A 21,797-nucleotide genomic window follows, 5' to 3' on the forward strand; every position below is an offset into this window, starting at 1 on the left:
CAGGTTGACAAGGCGCCGCTTCATCACAGACCTGCGACTCTCCTGGAGGTTCTTTGGCAGCGGGTGGAGTGTCCCAGAGCGTTTCACTGCTGCAGCCACAGTTTCCCATGTGCAGCATCGCCACGGACGTTTATGTAACGTGATGAGTTCCTGTCTCTTGCAGGGAACTTGATGTTTCCTGCAGTGAAGTGTGCTCGTCACAGCAGCAATCACAAAGTGCTCCATTTCCAGAAAAACAGACCTGGGGCTCTTTTTGTTGCTCACTGGCTGTTTGCAGTTGAAAAATAAAAATAAAAATCCAGGCCTCGTGGGGCTAAATGTTGAAATGATGTCAGTATTTGCTTTGTGTTTTCTGGAGAAACTGTTGTTGTGGTCAAGTGCTCTGACCCCACAGAGCCTCACCGTGCGTTAGTAATTGGCACTTCAACTCCTAATTGGCAGGAGGAATGTTTGTTAAGAGGCGGCCTTTGAGCAAACTAGTCAAAATCTGTGTGGTTAAAGGTGCAGCACCCCCCGTCTGTGATGCCTAATGATACTTGACTCTCAAAATCTGTGATAACTAGCATCCAGTGGTTTAAGTTTAGTAACAGAAGTGACAGTATGTGGATTGTGTCGTGATTCTCTGTTCTAGTAGCTTCAACATGAGCTACCTGCAATTTATCCTCATGTATTTATAAATCTCTGCTGTTGTCAAATGCACACATTTTGCCTTTGGGGTTTAAAAACCAGCTTCAATTCCAAATCTGAGTTTGGAGACGTCAGCATTAAAAAGGACAGAGGCACACACAGAGAATTTACACTACAGATGAATCCTTAACTTAATGACTGAATTAATGAGGGAAAAGACAGATTTATTATCCTGTGTGTGTTTGTTTAGTCTTTTTCTGGAAGCACCTGCACCATCTGCTAACTGTGGTTACGTCAGCGTACCTGGAAAGCAGCTGGTGACCTCCCTGGTTCTATCAGAAAACACGACAATACATATTCAGAGAGGTGACAAAAGAAACAACAGAGTGAGATCAAGAGTGAGATATTCTGTTCAGTGCTTTAATGTTCCAACGTACAAAGAGATAAATGCTGATTACTGACATCTCTACAACGGCATCTAAAACATGCCAACACACACACACACACACACACAGTCTTCCTCTTTCTATCAGACACAATTACAGTCTTCTGCTGTCATTCACACACACACACACACACACAAACAGCCTAAATCCCTACGCTCATCATTAGACAGCGTTTCTCTGCAGTCTACTGGGAGATGATGCATCAAACAGAGCCGTCTCTGTTTGCGAGCCTCTACTTCTCATCAGCGAATTAATAACCAAACAAATGCTAATAACTACGAGTCAGACCTGGGATGAAACATACAAGGAAGCAGCGTGGGTCAGACGCCCTTTAGGCCCGAGAACACCGGGGGCGTTCACATCCTCAAATTTGTATATGACCCCGTTGAAATTACACCGAGAGGCCGAACACAAATAATCTAATTTAAACAGAAACACAGTGAAGTGCTTCATTAAAAATCAAAGCATGTAGGTCAGTTGTGAAAGTAGCGCAGGCACATTTACATTGTCATTTATAATCAGAGGCTCATCACTGCAACTGACACTGATTTCTGCTGCCAATTAAGAATCAGGACATGCAGCGACTGCATCTGCTCCACGTTACTGTACGTTTGTTTTCTGCTCTGCCAAATGCTGCACGGCCACCTCAGGGATTAAAGATGTGTGAATGAAACAGCTGCACAATGTTACAACTACTACACAATAAAGCAGGGAGTCTTTGATCTGGAAATATCTGGCAGAGGAGTTATCCCCATTTAAGAGCGTTTGTATCTGCAAATCAGGAATATTTGATTATATTTGAAATAATTTATTTAAAGTATGAAACTGTTCTTTTAGTCCTTCCAGTATGAGGATGAGGATATTTGAAAGCATTCCTGTATGTTTGAGCCCAGGTCTGTTACAGTGTTAGTGCCTAAGGCCCCTCTATACCACCAAAGCACAGAGACGTTTCTAGGTAACAAAAACACTCTCACTAAGCAGTGATCATACAGTATTAAATACAGTAGCGACCATACTGAACATCATACTGGTGGTGATGATCTCTATTACAGTCCATCGTTTCAGGGCTTCTGTTCCCCTCGGGAGCGACAACACACCGAGTCATGTGACACGGAGCGCTGCCAAAAGAAATCTAGTGACCAAACAAAGGCAGATACTGATTAACTGGAGCCCCGTCAGCGACCAGCAGTGACATCTTTTAAACTTAGCGTGCTGAAATGCACCCGCTGACCCACATAGCTCGGTATGAATAATGGAATCCTGGCTGTAAAAGTGGGCACTCTTTCTGTTTTCACTCAGTGCTCAACAAACTGCACGGGGACTTTCAATCCACACAAGGACGTTGAAGGACTCTGGTGCCCTTGTTGCCTATTTTCACCTGACGTCCATCAGTTGAGAGTAAACACACAGTGAATTTACATCAGGAGGTTTACGGCTGCCTGAAAGAGCTTGTAAAGTGAGATTAAGTGGCTTCACTCTCCACCACATCGTGCCCACAAGTTTACCCTGTCCATTAATGCTCCAGATTACAGCTCGTAAAGCTGCAGTGTAAATAGTTTGTCCGTGGGTAGCAATGAAATACACACTGTACTAGGTAAGTGCAGGGGAAGAGGAAGTAACCAATGAATGTTTAGGAGTTGCTATATCGAGAATGACAAATTACTTAACAAGTACATGTTAAATATGGAGCTGTGATGGTGAGTGATCTGATTTTGGGGTACAGACATCTGCTCAGCTTTAGAACTTGAGTGTGATTGCACATCAAGGGTCTCAAATCGGTTGCATCAGAGATCAATGTTCATCGGGAGGCGAAGAGGAGAGGGAAGATCTAAAGGAGGAAAGATGACAGCCAGCAGAACTTCTTCTTTGAAACACTTGATATGAGCCGAGCGTCTCTGACAGATTCAGTCCTGACACTTCACAGCGTCTCAGATTGACAGAGATCGTCTCACTAAGTCCACAAGTGAGAAGACCCCTCAGCTTCAGCAGCTGATGGATCACAAGCTCTGGGTTCACAGGTTGCACCTTGAGATAGGTACGATATACCAGCTCATGCACTCCCAGTCACCCCCTGCAGCTAGGACAGGTCTTTTTCAACTTTGACATTTGTAAGAGTGAGGAAAACAGATGTCTCCACATCTGATCTGATTTGGTATGAAGATGGCAAGAGAAAGTGATTTTGAAAGAAGGTGCAGGTTGAGTCACAGATGGCAGGTGTGTCAGTCACAAAGATGTTAAATAGGAAAGAGAGTTGTGGGAAAGACTCAGTTTCAACCTTCCATGGGATTCTGAAACTTTCTGAGACAATGTCTGAGACATTCCTGATATTAATAATCAATAAATCCTCCTTATTTAAAATCATATTATAATAATAACATATTACATCTCCTCCAGCGATGTTGTTTTATTCCTTCAGTATAACACAACAAACAATTCAGATTTAATTGCACTGTTACCTCTCATTTCTCACAGGTTACTCTTTACTGGAGGTCGTCATTATTCGATCTGTGCTCAGTGATTAGTCAAATGAATTCCTCTCTTAAGAGCTGCAATTAACATTGTATAACCCTAATTCCCAACTTGTACAGTGTATAGGTGTTTTATTTATCTCAGTAGGTATTTTATTGACACCCCGTATGAGGCAGTAATGTATACTGTCACCTGTACGTCACATCAGATCTCAGTAGTAGTGTTGTACTGACAGGCAGAAAGACAAACACCACTTTTCATCGTCAACAACAGAGGAGATGATTTGTCTGTGTCGTGTCACTTCCTATAAAACAAAAGGACTTCTGCCTGCTGCACGAGTCGTATGGTGGCTGCACAGGTCCACATTTGTTAAGGTGGCAAGGGAGGAAGCCTAGATCCTATTTTGGGGTGATGGGTGCTTGTCAGCGCCGCAGCAAATATGAGACAACTGCGAGTACAGATAAAGATACCGTTTGTATTTCCAAAATGTCATATTTTACATTCTGGCTCCCTGGTGCACTAGTGAAATTACAGACTGTGTTTTGAATGCAGGATGGAGGTCACGGGGTGAGGGTAAGTAATTCAGCACACAGGGGAGCTGAGAACACAATGTTTTTGCAGAATGACAGATAAAAATAGCAGCATCTGCCTGTTTTATCACCCAATCTCAAGTTCAAAATCAGCTTCGAAGTTACAATACATGGCTCCGTCCAGGAATGACGCTGGATCCTTGACCACCCAAACACCAGCTGATTAGAGCCAAACCCTGAGGGCAGTGGAAACGAGATAAACACTGTTTATGTTCAATTACGCAGCTTCTGTGGGATGATCTTTTCTGAAAGGAGGTGATGCTACAAAACAATCCTTATTGTCGATATCTGTACAAGCAGCCATTCATGGCGACATTTGACATTTGCTCTCTCCGAGCCAGCAGCTGCATGCCAGGCGTTTTCTCCACTGATCCCTGACATTTACTGCAGACAAGGAGAGAGCAATTTACTGTTAATGAAACGTGGCCTAGATACACTGCTGTGGTTTATAAATAGTCAGCTTCAGTGGCTGTGTTTACATGCATATAGTAATGCACCGATTGCTCATTCTGGGAGGAAGGCTTTGCCATTATTATGAATGAACTTTAATTTCAGATGATAAAATGATTTTTCTGAATTAGAAACACTTAAATGACCAGTGTGTATAATTTAGGCCTGTTCATAGTTGTGTTTTCATGAATGTATCATCACCTGAAACTGAGAATCATTGTGTTTTTTGTACCTCACAATGAGATCTACATATAGAGTAAGTCCACGTTTCTACAGTGACCCAGAACAGACAAATCAAACACTCGCTCTGAAGTCTCTATGCATGGCCAGGCGGGGGGGGGGGGGACTTCTGGACTTCTCTCTCCCTCCAGCTGAGACGGGCACTTAAGATTCATAAATCTGAACTCTCGTACACCACTGTTGTGCATGTAAACATGGCCACAGAGAGGACACTTCATCGTGCTGAACCAGAGGAGGAAGGATGCTCCGAATGTCGCGATGCATAAAAACTTCCCTCAACAGGGACCTGAAATTTAGCAGACCCCAGGAGGCGGCTGAGTGCAGCCCCGTCTCACACCTCCGACCATGGCTGATCAATCGTGACAGCCGCCCGTGCACACCCTGTGGGTTGCCACACTAACAGACAAGTGGTTCGATAACAGAATATTGATCAGGTGTCTTCATTTTATTCCCCTCTCTTACCTCCCCCCCACAAGAGTAATCTATCTGTCTTATGAGGCGCAACTGTGGCGTCTGAGCCTCTTCCACGTCCTTGAGAAAGTGAAGGAACTACAGAGGACGTTTGGAAAGCAAACAACTCTAAGTGCCACTGATGATGAGGATGATGGTGATGATGATGATGATGTACAGATGGAGAAAGGGTCTGGGGCTTTTTGAAGATGTCAAGCACAAGAATTTGATGTTAACAGGTGAAGATATACATTTCTTTTTGCATGTGCATGCGTGTGTAAACGTGCGGTAAAAGCCTCCCAGTCCGACATCTTGTTTCTTTAGTAGTGGGTTGTCACTGGTGACCAAAATCCAGCAGTTCTTGTTGTTTCGTTCACAAGGAAGATGGTTTCCAGTGTGTCCCAGCTGTGTCACAAGTCCTTGGAGTAAACCAGTAAGACCCCTACCCATCCCCCCACCCCTGCCCAGGACGGGCCTGCTGACTTTTTGGCTGCCGGTTCAAATACCCATCAGTCTCAGCTCCCACACTTATGTTGAGTGAAGGCAAGAAAATAAATCTCCAGACCGTAATCCAGTGGACAGTATTCCTCACAGTTCTTTGGAACTGAACCTTTAAAAGCTGCCCCACCACCATCACCACCCACACAAACTCCAACCCCCACCCAACCCCCCGAACACCCCTCCTGGCATGTAACTGTAGAGTCTCCACCTTGAACCTGACCTAATAGTACTCCTCGTAGTTCTTGGGATTGAGGCAGTACAGGATTCCCCCGCCGAAGGAGAAGATGGTCCCGCCCCAGGCCAGGCCGTAGCCCCAGTTGAACTCGTGGTAGATCCTCAGGTTGATGCTCTCGATGAACTTGATGGGGTAGAGGACCAAGCTGCAGGCCTGGAGGACAACTGAAAGAGACGCAGAAGGGATTACTACAAGGGAAAGAAAAAACTAGAAGGTCTTGCCGTGTCCGAGGCTATGCTGATCAGTTTAACCTCAGATTAATGTGCATGAATGAATCACATTTCAAAGTATTGTTGTTCTTAAAGCTTCAACATGATGCATTTCCCAGTAGGGTGTCAATATTTTATCTCTACTTCCTTGATTAATAATTGAATCACAAAGTACGTTCAGAACAAACTCTCTCTCTGATGTAAAATGGGTCTCCTGTAAAGTTTAATGAGTTTTGGCTTCATGGGATTTGGTCACATACAGTTTTTCCTTTTTTTTATAGCAGTCATGTACTAAGCAGTTAAGAAATACTAGAAAAATAACAGAAATGAGCGTCAACTAGGTGGAGAAAAGATCTGCATGCCCTGAGGACGAGTCATTCAGCTCGTGAAGCACATTGTGGAATAACTAAATAAATCAAACTTGATCAGAAGGGTCAGAGATGGACAAAAGGTTCAAGTGTGGGAAAGGAAGAGATGGAGGGATGAGGGAAGGTGAAAGTAAAAGGACGGGGGGGGGTGTGGGGGAGACGGGGGAAGGGATGGATGGCAGCGCAACACAGGAGAAGCCATCAATCATTATTTCTTCAAAGGGAATTCATCTTGTGGGAACACAAACAAGCTCTGGCACTTTCCTGCATGAAAAACTAAATACACGGGCTGCATAATTTCACCAAAACACAAATATTAACACAGGCGGCGTGAAAAACAAGCCTTAAAGAGGTGGTTGCTTGTTGGGAAGTGAGTATGTGATCTATCGTTCACTGGGGGACGCTTTATAGTCCACCCAAAAAACACTTTTTACTATTTTCTCCCTCTCTCGTTATGGTAAAACAAGTTTTTACAGTTTGTTTGTATGTTCAATTATTCATCAATCACTGATCTCCCTTTCCCAAGCTCTAAAATGATCTAAAATTGTTATATTATTAAAATAATGCAGCACCTCTGTAGATAATTAGTGAATTATTAATGAATAAATAAATGAGTGAATAATAATGATGATGATCAATAAGGCTAGGGACACATTAGTTTAAAACTAGTTTATGGTAAGACCCACAAGAAGACATAATTAGGATTTTTTTTAATTCAGTTTTCCAACCAATTAACTTACACTAGCATTGCTCAGATCATAGTTACTTGTGTTGAAATAACAAAACTTCCAGCAGCATCCAGGAGACTAAATTAAAGACATTAAAATTCTAACTATAAGTATAATACATGCAGAACCAGTGGCACTCCTACTCCACTTGTCAGCATGTTTTCAAGCTGTAGATGTTCCCGTGTGTGTTTGTTTGCTGAGGCTAAAGAGAGAAAAGCTTCTCAATCCCTGCAGCATGCAAAATGATTCTATTTGAAGGAGCAGTCAAATGTCAATCCAGAAATAATATGGATGTTTAATTCTCGTCCTTTCACGCTTTTCATTTTAATTTTTCACACACACTTTGAAAGCAGTTTTTGGGGATAAGAAAAGTTCCAGTTAATGACAAATCACAATGCGTCTCTAAATCTCTGCACAATCCTTCTAAGTTATTTCCACTTCAGTGCCGTGTTTGGCTTCTGTGATTTGCACAGTGAAATTGAGAAAACCCTCTCACAGGAAACACATGCAAAATCAAACATTCCTCTAAAAGAAAAATGACATTTTCATATTATTCTGGGAGGTGAGAATGTAGAAACTTCACAGTTGTCCAACTCCAGATTGGGGCTGACAGGGGAAATTAAACGGACAGGCGTGACGCCCGCTGCGACCCTGCTGGGCTCCAATCATAAAAATAGGATTTTGTCTAAATGAGTTTGAGGGCGAGGGGGATTGTGAATGAGAATGTGAGCGTGCAGTCTGTGTGCCTTCTTAATCAGTCAGTGAGGATTATCATTTAAATGCATGTCAGTTTTCAATGTGATTACCCTGCAACCTTCCAGTTACCTTGTCTAAATTGGTTAATTAAGTAATCTGTTTGTGTGTGTGAGTCACTCAGCAGAGTATTTTAGTGCATAATGAATGAGTGGCCTTTAACCCAGGACTGGTGTGATTGTGTCTGGACAGTTCTGGTGCTCATGTGTTCACTGACCTGCAGCGAAGAGCATGAAAGCGACGGGTGCGTAAAATCGCCGTCTCGTCCCGATGCACACGGCGACCAGAGCAACCAGGAATGACATCAGCACCAGGGCTCCACCCCCTAGCAACAGGGCCAGTGTAGCAACCTGCCAGTCTGGGTGGGCAGGGCAGGAGGGGCAGAGAGAGAGGAGGAAGATGGACAGAAAACGTGGTTAAGAGACGTAGGAAGAAAAGAGTGACCTCAAAGGAAAGGTTAAACATTTAGTTTACATTCATGAATAAATGCAATATGCAAACCAGAGCTAAAAATGAAATGCACAAGACCTTGATGGTGACCTGGGAGGAGAGACAGAGCCAAACATTATTTGATTTGACATTTTATATATTACTGCCTTTACCGAGTATGTTGATCAGGGAGAGAAGGAGTGTGGAAGGCATGAGAGAGGGAGGAACGAACAATAAAACACGGAGTATATTTATGACGGAAAGTTAAAGCACATGGAAGAAAGACAAGAAAGGGAAATGGAAGGAACAAGAGAAGGAGGACAGGAAAAAGGTAATAAATAGGAGGTGAAGATTTAAAGGATGCATGGAAAGATTGGAGAGTTAAGGAAGGATGGTATGTCAAGGGAAGGTAATAAAGAAGAAAGGGGGACGAGAAAAGGAAAGAATGAGTGCAATGGAAAGATGGAAAGAAGGAAATGGTGGAAGGTAAAAGGAAGAGTGAAGGAGGATGGAATAGATGAAGAGGTTTAGAAGGAAAGACATTAAGGGAGGAAGTTAGGATGGAGAAAGTTAAGAAAGGGGAGAATAAAGGTATGAAAAGGAAGTGATGACATATCGTGTGAAAGAAAAGAGGGAATAAGGTTTAAACAGCCAGTGGAAGGAAGGAAGGAAGCTCGGGAGGCAAGGTATGAAAAGCAGATAGAAGGAAAGAACGATGGAAGGTGAATGAATGAAAGGGAGAAAGGAGAGATGGAGGAAGTATAAAAGCAATTGAGGAACAAATGAGTAAATAGACCGGCACAAAAAAAACAGAGGGAATCAAGGAAGCAGGGGGAACTGAGGAAAAACAGGAGAGACAAGTTAAATGAAGAGAGGCTCAGTGGCAACGTGGCGGCGAGCATCTCCGAGAGGGTGAGGGGGGATAAGAGAGGAGACACATGCGGGTGGAGGGGCGCTGGCATAATGTTACAAGGACAGAGAGAGGGCAGCATGAAAAGAAATGCCAACAGGAGGAGAAGGGCAGGAGGAGGAGGAGGAGGAGGAGGAGGAGGAGGAGGAGGAGGGTGAAGGCAGAGGGGGAGAGAGGGGCTGAGGGGTGAGGAGGAGGGCGTGAAGGGGCTGGGGACAGAGCAGTGCCGAGTGAAAGTAATGAAGAGAGAAAGCACTTAGTATACCTGAGCTGACAAAAAGCTTCAGCTAAAGAGCTTTGCTGGCACGTTGTCAAAAGTCTCTCTGCATGTACGTATATATACATATATATATATAGACAGAGAGAGAGAGAGAGAGAGAGAGAGAGAGAGAGAGAGAGAGAGACAGACAGAGGGAGCACCAAACTAGCACACACACACACACACACACACACACACACACACACACACACACACACACACACACACAGATACAAACTAATTTACAAAGTCACACAAACTTGAGAGCAAATATTGCATCAATGTCAACATTTGTGCGTATTCGGCTGCTGTGCTCAGCCAGCGCAGGTTTTATACTCTGCACAACTTAACACAAGGAGAACAGAGAGACGAGATGTGAACATGAAATATACGTCACGTCACATAAAGACGCGAGGAGCTGGAAATGTTTTAACTTGAGCAAAAAGCCTACACGTATCCCAGGGCTTCATGAACCAAGAATTACATCATAAACGTGCAGAGACAAGAGAAAAACTGTGAGACACATGGAGAGAAATAAGAGAAAGAAGTGGAGTTCCTGGTGAGCTCTGAGACTGAGCTGAGCCATCAGACACACACACACACACACACACACACACACACACACACACACACACACACACACACACACACACACACACACACACACACACACACACACACACACACACACACACACACACACACACCGCTAACATCCGTCCAGTTGGTACATGGACTTTTTGGGGTTAATAAACAGAGACTGCACAAATTTTCCATCAGTCCAATATGTGCAAATAACACAAAATGAAAATTCTCACCACTTTCTTTCTGAATACATTTAGTAGGTAGGAACTAAAAACTTTAATTCGCTTCTGCAAAGCCAGCAAACTGATTGAGTCTAAATTAAAGATATGATAGTGAAGCTTTTAAGGCTCATCCATGCTCAACATAAGACAGGAGAGCACGACTCACACACACGTCTTGTCATTTAATCCACAGGCAGAAAAGCTCTGACTGTTTCTCTGACCTTTTCTTCCACCTGTCAGCCCTCACGCTGTGATCAGATGTGGGGCTGTCAAATTGGCAGGCGAATGTAAACTGCAGTAAAACCCCACCACCACCAAACCTGAGAGGGCTATCATGCAAAACACAGGACTTAAATAATCTGTACTCCTTAAGGACAGACACTAGCTTCTAACAGATAAACATCGAACTGCAAGTTCTGGATGAAACATAGATGAAGCACATCTGTCAGAGAACTGGAGCTGTGGGTGTGGAGCCAAAGTCACTGCACAGCAGATTGCTTCACTGCAGAGCTATTTAAGTGAATTCATCTTTTTTATTTCACTACGCATAATGTATAAATACAGCCAATGCCTAAATTTACTGCTCTAATGTGGAATGAACGACGGATGGAGGAGGAGAGAGATAAGGAGAGATGAGAGATTTAGAGCGAGCGAGGAGATGAGATGCAGAGATGGATAGTGATAGGCAGAGAAAGAGGGAGGAAATTAAAGATGAGCAAGTGGGAAGGAAAGATTATTGAGAGCGATAGAGAGCAGAAGGAAGGAGGGAGAGATAAAGATATATGAGGTACTGTATTATTAAAATTATAAAGCAACTTAAAAAGCAGTTTGAAAGATGTTGCTGATTAGGACGGCCGTCTGGTCAAACACCTTTCCTGGCAACAAGGATGACATGAAAACCAAATGTAGTCGTTTCATCCTTTAATATACGCCGGCGACCTGGATGGATGCAGGGCTGGATGGACCCTGTAAGGCTGATCTGTTTTTTTTAGGTTGGCCCTTCAAGCAAAAGAAAAACAAGGAATCACTAGAGGTCAACTCTACAAAAGCAACAAGACTGAGGTAAATCAGATGCCCCCTGAGAGATGCCCCAAAAGTCGCCCTGTATCAGAAATGCAACTAGATATGCATGGGGTGGAAGAATGGAGGTGGAGGGATGGAGGGATGGAGGGATGGAGGGATGGAGGGATGGAGGGATGGAGGGATGGAGGCGCAGAGTGAAAACCAAGCTCTCAGGAGGCTCAGGTGGTCCATCAGGTTTTCATATTTAGCTTCCCCTGAAAGGACAGAGGGCTTGGAAGCGGCGGGGATGAAACTACAAGGCACCAAATTACCAATAACCAAGCAGACTCTAGATTCATCATTTGAATTTAATTAAAATCTGCAATTCAAATTAAACAAATTTATAAAAATTGAAGATTAACTTTAAAAGAAAAGCGTATTAGTTCAAATGGAAGGATGGAAAAACAAGAAGACGTTTTGTTGTAGACGATCACAGTGACTCAAGTATCTACATATCTTTTGGGGGTTTATGTTAATTACGTGATAATAATTTATAATCAGTCTAATATTGTTTTTTTCACACAGCAGATCCAACCGATTATTTTAATTCGTACAAGCTGATGAACCAAATGAATGTGGCAGATGGGAAAAAATCCAAAGAGGAATAACTACTATATATTGAAGATAATAAAAAAATTGTTTAAGAGGACAGGTTTTTATATGCTGCTGCAGATCTATTTGTCTGGGCATACGCACATCCCTGTGTGTGTGTGTGTGTGTGTGTGTGTGTGTGTGTGTGTGTGTGTGTGTGTGTGTGTGTGTGTGTGTGTGGTTTGGCTCTGGCAGACAGGGGGGGGGGGGGGGGGGGGGGCGGCGGCTGTGGGTTCCTTGCTATTCCCCTGTCTGTCTGCCACAGAACTGAATGCCACATCATTTCCCATTCCTCGTTCAGCAGCTACAAATAGAACGGGGTGTCTCTGGGGCCTCACTGAGAGGAGAGATGGAGTCATAGGAAAGGAGGGGATGAAGGGGGTGAGGGAGGAGGGAGGAGGTGAAGAGGGAGAGGAGGAGAAGGAGGGAGAGGAGGTTTGACCCTGGAGAAAATGGAACTGAGAGATGGAGATGGAGAGGGCTGAGGATGGTGAAATTACAAAGGGGATATGATTAACATTAGAAATGTAACAATGAAGCCCTCAGGGAAGAGAAGGGGAAAGGAGGTGGGGAAGGGAGGAAGACAGGAGGGTAAAATGAATGACAAACAGAAAAGGAGATGAAAAGCTGGGAGCAGGATTGAGGACCGAGACAAAAGACAATTCGTTTAGGAGCACAGATGAAGGGCTGGGAGAGAAGCAGTGGATGGATCGATAGCCTGATAGTGAAAGATGAGAGGGGCAGAGAGCGAGGAGTCAACAATCACAGGGTTTTTGGGGCTTCGATGGTGAATTACCTCAAATCGGTGACAACAAAGACCAGAGAACAAGGGAGCAAACGGGCTAAAGCCTTCACCTCTGCTCAACATTCATTTAAAATCACAACTCTGAGTGTGTCTTCAGTCATTTAGTTTCATAGTAGTAAATATTAATGAGTTAATATGCTGTAAAAACCACATCTTTGTAATCCTTGGTTAAATTAACTACATATCGTGAGAGAGAGAGAGAGAGAGAGAGAGAGAGAGAGAGAGAGAGAGAGAGAGAGAGAGAGAGAGAGAGAGAGAGAGAAGTGGTGGTTTTATCATTTCAGGTTGTAACCAAATCTGACAGTGAGTCCGGGAAATCTTCTCTCAAGGTCAGATGAATGACAAAGCTATTGGTGGTAGTAGTAGTTGTTAAAGAAAGAGAGAGAGGAAAAAGAAAGACAGGATGAGGAAGAGGGGAAGAGCAGATCCGAGGGAGGAAGATGCTAAAAGGGACAATAGGAGGAATGAATGAATGAATGAAGGAGAATATGTTGCTGTTAAGTCTGTGGGAGGAGGAGAAGAAGGGATTTACTGTGAGGCAGAGAGAGAATAAAGAGAAAAGGAAAGTGAGCTGGCTTACAGGTGTAAATTCTGTGTGTGTGTGTGTGTGTGTGTGTGTGTGTGTGTGTGTGTGTGTGTGTGTGTGTGTGTGTGTGTGTGTGTGTGTGTGTGTGTGTGTGTGTGTGTGTGTGTGTGTGTGTGTGTGTGTGTGTAAAATCCATCTAACACAACTGTACTTTCAAAAAAATACAACAAACAGCTACAAAGTGAAATGCAGAGAAATGTGATTTGTATCTAAAATTGCAATTCAAAATAATAACTTCCTTTGTGCCTTTGAGTTTCTCTCAGTTAAATTAATTAGAGGCTGCTGATGTTGTGAATAAATGATTCCTTACGCCGACTGAGGTATTAGACGATCACAGAACTCAACTGAACAGAGCTTCTCTATTGCTTGTTGTTGGAGGCGAGGCCAGATTCATGGAACCTGAGGAACTTGCTCCCTCATCCGTCTAACCCTGGTGTACCTCAGCTCTTAAGAGACCCGAGGCCACTTTACACCTCGTCTAATTACTTCATTTGACTCAATTAGGCTCTGAAGTTCCTGGTTTTAATGAGTTTCTTGGTTAAATATCAGTTTTTCTCCTGTAGAGTCGTTTAAATAGCTAAGGTGTGTAGAAGTGTTGTTATTCATGCTGGTAAAAGGTAATAGAATATAATGTGTTTTGCGGTTTGTTTTTAGAGGGGAAACTGAAGACTATACAATGCTGTTTTTCTTTATCTTATTTTCCAGTGAAAACTTGTTTCGTACAAACTTTAACTTTAAAAATTCAAGCAGATTTGACTCAGCCCCATGAGCAAATCCACTGATCTGCTAATCCTGGCGATTCCCCTGGAACGTATTACAATCGCCACAAAGGTTCAGAATTCTAAAAGCTGGTGTGACTGGGCCTTAAGGGCACTTGGAAAAAAGGAATCCAATTTGGATATTGATCTTTCTCTACTTACAGCGGTACGGGGGCCCGGGAGGATCAAACATCCCCTTGCCGAGTACCTGCGAACTCCAGCAGGGGCAGCACTGTCACGCTGAATGAAAAGGATGAGCTAAATTTAAAGAAACGGCTGCTTTGGTCTGTCTCTGTCTCTAGAACAAGCCGAGGGGAACTGGCCAAACAGGGAGTGATTTATTTTTTAACATCAGTGTGTGCATTGGTAAGGCTCACACACTTACGAGCCAACACACACCCGCCACGCCAAGGCGCCTAATTAGGGAGTCCTGGTCTGGAGACTGGATGTGTGTGTGTGTGTGTGTGTGTGTGTGAGAGAGGGACAGAAAGAAAGGAAGGAAGGGCTGAGAGTTGCGGTCACAAATTGTGCCTGTCAGTGTGTGTGTGTGTGTGTGTGTGTGTGTGTGTGTCTGTGTGAGTCTTAGGAGAGAAGGTGCAGACATGCAACAACAGAGAAATCAGAGAGTGACATGAAATATTCAGCTGGGCTTCAGAGGAGACTGTCCAGAAATAGGTCTCCTCTACTTGGTAGACACACACACACACACACACACACACACACACACACACACACACACACACACACACACACACACACACACACACACACACACACACACACACACACACACACACACACACACACACACACACACTAATTTGCACTGACATGCAGACACCCAGGCTGTATGTCACAAACACAGACACAAAAGGAAACACTGCAGCCATTCACTTGCATCCAGATACACGCACACACTGTGCAGTTGCTACGAATGCACACACACACACACACACACACACACACACACACACACACACACACACACACACACACACACACACACACACACACACACACACACACACACACATACAATCAGACAGTGTGTGTGTGCGTGTGTGTCTGGAAAAAATATGTGTGTGGTAAAGATGGCTGGAAGGATAGAGAGCGAGAGATAGAGAGATATAGACAGAGAGATAGATAGGTGTCATCTTAAGTAATTAGCAGCAGTCAGCTCCTCCTGTCAGAGTGAGTGAAGTCATTTCTACTCAATTAAAGTAACGCTCATGAACTCCGTTTCCCTGGAAACCAAACCAACATCTGACATCAACCTCTCCTGCCCTGCCCTCAAACTGCAGGTCCTCTCCCGGGCACAACAACAAGGCCGCTATCTAGACAACAAAAGAAGGGGGTGGATCATAAAAAAGTTAGAAGGAGACGTGGAGGAGCTTCGTATCGAGCTTTGCACCAGAAGCGTTTTCTTTTTAACCTCCTCTTCCTCCTTCGCCTCTGTTGAAAAATGAATTAATTAGATGCCGGTAGGACAACACCCAGCAGAGCTCACATGCCTCACCATGGAGGTGGAGGTGCTTTTGCTGCATTAGTCATCTAGATGGTCACTGTTATAAAGTAAAGAGCCTGAGAATAAAGAGCATCACTTCTGACCAAGGCTTCATATTTTATTCCTATTTCCCTAAATGGATCCACGAGTATGTTCTGGTGAATTAATAATTTTGTTTTATAGTCTTACGATTGGGTTTAAAAACCCTTTCAGACGCCATAATGCTTTTTAACCATTAATTTGGAACATAAATTACAAACACAAAACTTTCATTTGGGGCTGTACCCGCCGCTAAGCTAAGGAAAATATTCTGAGACGCTGGAACAACTCAATTTGTGCATTATTGCTGAATATGACATAAGCAATTGACTAATTATCAGATTTGTTATTGATTTCTGTCGGATTAATCACCTAATTGTGCCAGATTTGATACATTTAACAGACCTTGCAGCCCACCGGTGCTCCACCTCCATTTCTCCACAAACCCCTCTGTGAAAGACCCGTGGCAGTCGGCGCCTTGTGCACCCGTGTTCGTATGTTTCCAAAATGTCACATGCCTGCAGCTTTTTGAGGGGGGGGGCGTCTGTCATCCTGATGCAGCTGGTTAATCCTGCACCAAAGTTACATTTCTATCTCTGATCCATTTTCTCTTCACAGTCAAAGGCTCGGATCAAATCACCTCAACTTACTTTGAGTGTGATTCTGTTTGAAGTGTACTCCAGCCCAGGAACATCCCTTCACTTCACCTCCACAATAATTAATGTGGAGCTCCCCAGTGGAGTCACAGGGGCTGTCAGGATGAGGCTTTGATATGGTTGGATAGAGACAGTGGGGAGCCACCATACTGGGCAGGACAATATCTCTCTATGGCTTGTTTCCCTCTACCCCTCTACAGGTGATGAAGCATTCCTCCATCATCTTCATCAGCTCCATCTCCTGCTGTCAATCAGAACAACTCTTTGTGCCAGAACTGTAAACAACCGTGCGTCCTGTCCAGTGCGCATGGGACAGGACGTTATTCTCTTTAAAAAGCTCCATGCATGCATTGGGAAACCGCCCCCCCAGCTCCCCGTTACCTGAGCCCAACGTGCTGCTGCACTGCCAGTTCTCGGTGCTCGCCGGCTTCCAGCAGGACTCCCACAGGGACAGGTAGTACTGGTCGTCGGCGGTCACCCACGCCGGGCTCATCACGGCTCCCACGTCCAGACAGAGCGCCAGGAACACGCAGACCAGTCCGACCAGTTTGAGCGGAGTGAGCGGGGAGCTGCGCGCCGACTCCTCCGTCTCCGTGACAGCAGAGGACATGGTGAGGAGGCAGGAGAGGGTCCGGACCCCGGGGGAGGATGCTCTGGATGTGGATCTGTGCTGCGCGCCGGTGCGTCCCCTCCTCACGCAGAGTCTCCGCTGAGTGCGGTGGATGCTGCCGGTGCTGGAGCCCCCGCAGCCGCCTGCGTTGCGCGCTGGACGGACGCTCCGCCTGTGGCGCACCGGAGACCTCTGTGTTTACTGCGCTGACGTCAAGGCTCTGAGGGACCAGCAGGTGCTACAGGGTCCTAGAGACAAAAGACCACATAGTCCTCGGTTTGTTTCGTGTTTTAAATAATATCATACTTTGGATTTTTGTATTTATCTGACTATGATATAATTCCAGTAGCTTTTATCCCCTCGCATAATCACACTTTCAACTTTGCATAAGACAATCACATGTGTGTAAGTGAAGTTAGTCATGTTAGTAGTTTTAACTGTGCAATATTCACTGGGCTATATTCATTCTGTCTGTGCAATACAAGGGTTCATGTGCAATCTATTGAGTGTTCATATTCTCATATTCTCATATTCTCATACTTACTTGACTCTTGCTGCTGTAATATTGCAAATTTCCCCATTGTTGGACTAATAAAGGATTATCTTATCTTATCTTATCTTATCTTATCTTATCTTAAACTCCAACACAAATATTCAGTAGTGAGATCCCCTGTTGGTCACAAGCCCTTAGTTTATTGAACTGAGTGTGTTCTGAGATTTGTGTCCTTCAGAAGTAAAGGCTTGCTTTAAATCCCACTTGTTTATAGGCCTGTGAGTAGTGTCACCTTGAAACTACGAGACAGGGAAGATGACTTCACTGTTAAAGAAAAGCTCAGTAATGTAGGGAAATTGATCATTAGAAACCAGATAAATTATCTTATGAGCCCTTTATTCCCTCGCGACTGCAGAAAGAGTTCGATTTTGAGATTCAATATTAGATTATGTTAAGGATTCCTTTTGCAGTGGAGGGAGAAGCAGACGAGAGAGGCAGAGCAAACACAGTGATGGAGGAGAAAGTGGGAGGCACATGAAGGAATATTATTGTTTCTTCTGCATGCTAATGCCAGAGCCAGAGATGAGACAGAGCGAGGCAGGAGGAGGGAGGCCGACAAAGCAGAGGTGAGCAGGTTTAGGGAGGGCGAGCTGCTGTTCATTCAACCAGAGAGGAAGGAGGGATGGAGAGACAGATAGAAGGAAGCGATGGCCTTGTTTACTCTCCACCAGGACCATAATGAGTGATGATGAGGGGGAGACAGGAGGAGGCAGAGAGGAGAGGGCAACAGATAGAGGGGAAAGAGATGGGAGCATTGATAGAGGTGTTAATGAATAGACTTATTGTTGATCAGTTATTCACAGCACAAAATACCTTCGGGCTCTGTTTTAACCCAGAGACACAAAATTTGGAGGTCAAAGGTCAAGGTCACAATCAAATTTGGCACAAATGTTCATTTACAGAAGGGACCGAAACTGCAGTGGTTGGCCTGCATTGCCCATAATGCATATTGTGTCTTCCCTTAAGGTTTCTCTTTTAAAATAAATCAAATACTTCCTAGAAATCCAATATCTGAGACCCAGTAACTATAACAAATGACACCAAGGAGCTGTTATGCAAGTGAAGTGATTCTGTTGGTAATTCTCTGAAAACCTAAAAGCTACATAAGCTCTTGATGTAAACATAATGCAAATTTATCAAGGGGCGTTTTTAAGTTCCGACTCTGCTTCCACTCCAATATTGATTTCCAGTGGAGGAATAATGAACGCACTCGACAAAATGTATTAATGTTCTTTATGAGCTGACAGATCCACTTTGTATGGGCACAGTCTGTAAGCGGATGGAAACTCCAGGGACAGTCAGAGATGAGCAGCAGAGTTTTCAACCTAAATGTGTCCAGCCTGAAGCTAAAGAAAGTGCTTACACGCCTTCATTTTGTCTCACCAGTGAGGAATAAGAAAGGATGTATTGAATTGCACAGTAGGGAGGGTAATAATCTCAAACTACAGATAAAATGTACAAAATGTTCTGGGTATTTTCACATAATTTATTCTTTACTTTATACTTTGGCATGAATGTCTTTGTTTTAATCATTATTTAGATTTTTTTGGGATTCAAGTTTTAAAATATAAACTGATATACAAATCTCTTTGTCAGCAGCTCTCACTAAAAGGTCTTGGATCCCTTAGAGGTTTGGTCCCTCCTGTCAAAATGGCACCTTGTCCCAATCTCAGCTTATTGACTGTGACTTTTCTTTGATTAGTATTGCCGCCGTAATGGCCTGTTGTTAACACACAGTACCAGATGGTTGTCTGGTGCTGCTGTGGTGTAATAAATGGCTCTGATATCAAACTAATGAGATTGACTCCGAGAGGAAGAACCACAGTCACGCACTGTAAATATAAAACACCCGACATCCCAATATGCAGAAGTTCAAACACAAGAAGATGACGAATCCAAACTGAATATATACATTTCAGCGTGAGGGCTACACTCATATAGCATGTGAAAGTTATTAGGAGGGTGGGGGCTGCAGGGAGGATTACCCCCCCCCCCCACTCTGCAACAAAAAACCATGAAAGCAGAAGTACAATAGATCACATATCAGTAAGACTATGCACTATAGTATAAAACCATGTGCTCCCACCCAAGCTGCACCCACAAAGCTGCCACCTGTGCCCGTCTCACTCAGTTGGTATCTAACCCATTTGAACTGCTCTGACTCCACGAACACACAGCGAACAACAGAGGGACATCAATTGTTCTCACTGTCCGTGTCCTGAAACTGCTGAGTCATTGCCACACGTGTGTCCTCGGCAGGAGAGGGAACAGAAGAAAGAAGAAATACTGAATTGGGAGCTGCTGCTGCTTTTCTCAAGGACCACCATGAACCACGGAACAGTGGAGAAAAACGTCTCGTGGTGAAGGTTGAGTTTGGATAAAAGCTGTCACACACCTGGAGTTAACTTTCAATGCTTCACTTCAAATTCTGGGATGGCAGCAGAAAGGGAATGAACAGGCAGAACGTTGTAAAGAACGTCTGTTGTGTATCAACATATCAACTAGAGTTGCTAATGAACATTATTTGAAATATTTTGTAAATGTTAAATATTACTTTAATAATGATATATAGAGATATGAAGTCTAAAGTGCTTCACAGCAGAGAGACGTCACTCAGGACTCAGTGCAGGATGGAGACCTTGAAGTCTGTTCAATAAGACAAAGCACATGAGTTCAGGTAGAGAAGTGCACAGTGAGAGCTGAACAGGACCATCAGGAGTTAGAGGTGTTCAGAGGGGAGGTGTTATCGGAGGAGATGAGTCCTGAGGAGGTGCTTGAAGTTAAAGAGGCTGGATTCACCAAGTTTAAACTAAAAGGTCCACAAACAGGCATTTTGAGTGAAGTACAGATACCGTTCATTTTTGTTTACACACATCCATTTATTTTCTTTGAGTCGACAGAGGCAGAAAATCTGGGAGCAACAAATATTATATTTCAGCTTGGAGAACAAATTTCAGCTTCCAAGCGGTATTTTATCTTATTTCAAAACACTACGGACAGCGGCACAGCGGGGAATTGGCAGAGAGCTTGCTGAGATAAAGTGGTTCTCCTGGGACGAGGGCACACACTGACCAGTCGGTGTGTGCTTGGCATTATTCATACAGACGCCAGAGAACATATCATCTGAATCAACACATTTGAAACCTAAACCATCACTTTGTCCCCTGAATCTCAGGTCATTGGCCTCAACATGTCTTCAACATCAGAAACCAAGATGTGATATTTGAGGTATTAAAGCCCCTTTGGATTATTTGCATGTCAAACAAGGGAATCAGCTCATTTACTAATCAAATGCTTCCTCGTTGTGACCACATCCTAAACTCCACTGAGACCGAATGTAAGCTTCTCTGTCGACCTCGTGTCAGACAAGACATCCTGCAGTTTGCATGTACACCAATATCCATTAGAGGGCTGAAGATTACAGCAAAAGAAAAATGTAAAACCCCCGCCCATATGGAGCGAAGCCCTGCTAATAAAAATTAATGAGTCCCTGTGAGTGGAGGGACTCAGTGTCTTCCTCAAGGACACTTGAGTGGCTGCAGGATGCTGTTCAGATGAGACACAGGAGATACTTCTTAGTGCAGTGTGGCGTTGATCTACACCGGTGAATAAAGTATTTAAGTATTTCACATGACTAAAAGTACCAGTAGATCAATGTGAAAAATACCCTGAAGTTCTAATAGCCTTGCAATCAGAATGATACTTGTGTTACCATACAAATTGAAATTAGTCCCACTCGTTCCAGACATGAAACACAAACAGAGCAAGGTTGTGTTTATTCATTAAAAGTTCACCTCAAGTTATTTCTGATTTAATATTTTGTTGCCGTCAGATAATAACAACAGTGTTTTTAAGCTTCTGCTGAGCATCAATACCAAAAGCAATGATTTTTTTTAAAGAAGAACTGGATCCATTTTCCATTTGCTACTAAGTTAACATAATGGAAGAGTGCACAGTACAAGTCTATATTTAATTTCTGGAGTTTGGTTACAGCCGCTTTGCAATATGCACATATTACACAGTGTAGAACAACTGATCTGTGCCAGAGAGAATTCATTAGTCAAATCAACACCGACTGCAAGTCATAAATACTGATGTGATATTTGTTTTCTTCAACTAGGAATGAACAGTATTTCAAGAGGCTTTGGTTTTGTGTTGGTCCA

The 21,797-nt window shown here is 43.7% G+C and overlaps 1 protein-coding gene and 1 long non-coding RNA gene across 3 annotated transcripts; one reads left to right on the forward strand and one right to left on the reverse strand.

The window, feature by feature from the left end:
- Window positions 1-1,018: 1,018 nt before the first annotated feature.
- Window positions 1,019-17,288, reverse strand: LOC117775028 (transmembrane protein 47-like). 2 transcript variants are annotated; one of them, XM_034607770.1, is made up of 4 exons: window positions 16,853-17,288; window positions 8,568-8,606; window positions 8,284-8,424; window positions 1,019-6,172 (listed from the first exon to the last, which is right to left on the reverse strand). In XM_034607770.1, exons 1-4 carry the CDS (start codon window positions 17,079-17,081, stop codon window positions 5,994-5,996), a joined length of 588 nt encoding a protein of 195 aa, XP_034463661.1. In that variant the 5' UTR covers window positions 17,082-17,288; the 3' UTR covers window positions 1,019-5,993. The 2 variants fall into 2 exon arrangements, with proteins under 2 accessions (XP_034463661.1, XP_034463672.1); XM_034607781.1 differs by lacking the exon at window positions 8,568-8,606 and having other exon boundaries at window positions 1,026-6,172; window positions 16,853-17,285.
- On the forward strand, window positions 6,685-7,406 carry LOC117775170. The gene is made up of 2 exons (XR_004616204.1): window positions 6,685-7,161; window positions 7,348-7,406. It is a non-coding gene; the product is annotated as an uncharacterized LOC117775170 (long non-coding RNA).
- Window positions 17,289-21,797: the final 4,509 nt, after the last annotated feature.

This window comes from Hippoglossus hippoglossus, chromosome 2 (genome assembly GCF_009819705.1).
Source record: "Hippoglossus hippoglossus isolate fHipHip1 chromosome 2, fHipHip1.pri, whole genome shotgun sequence".
In the NCBI taxonomy this organism is placed as follows: domain Eukaryota; kingdom Metazoa; phylum Chordata; class Actinopteri; order Pleuronectiformes; family Pleuronectidae; genus Hippoglossus; species Hippoglossus hippoglossus.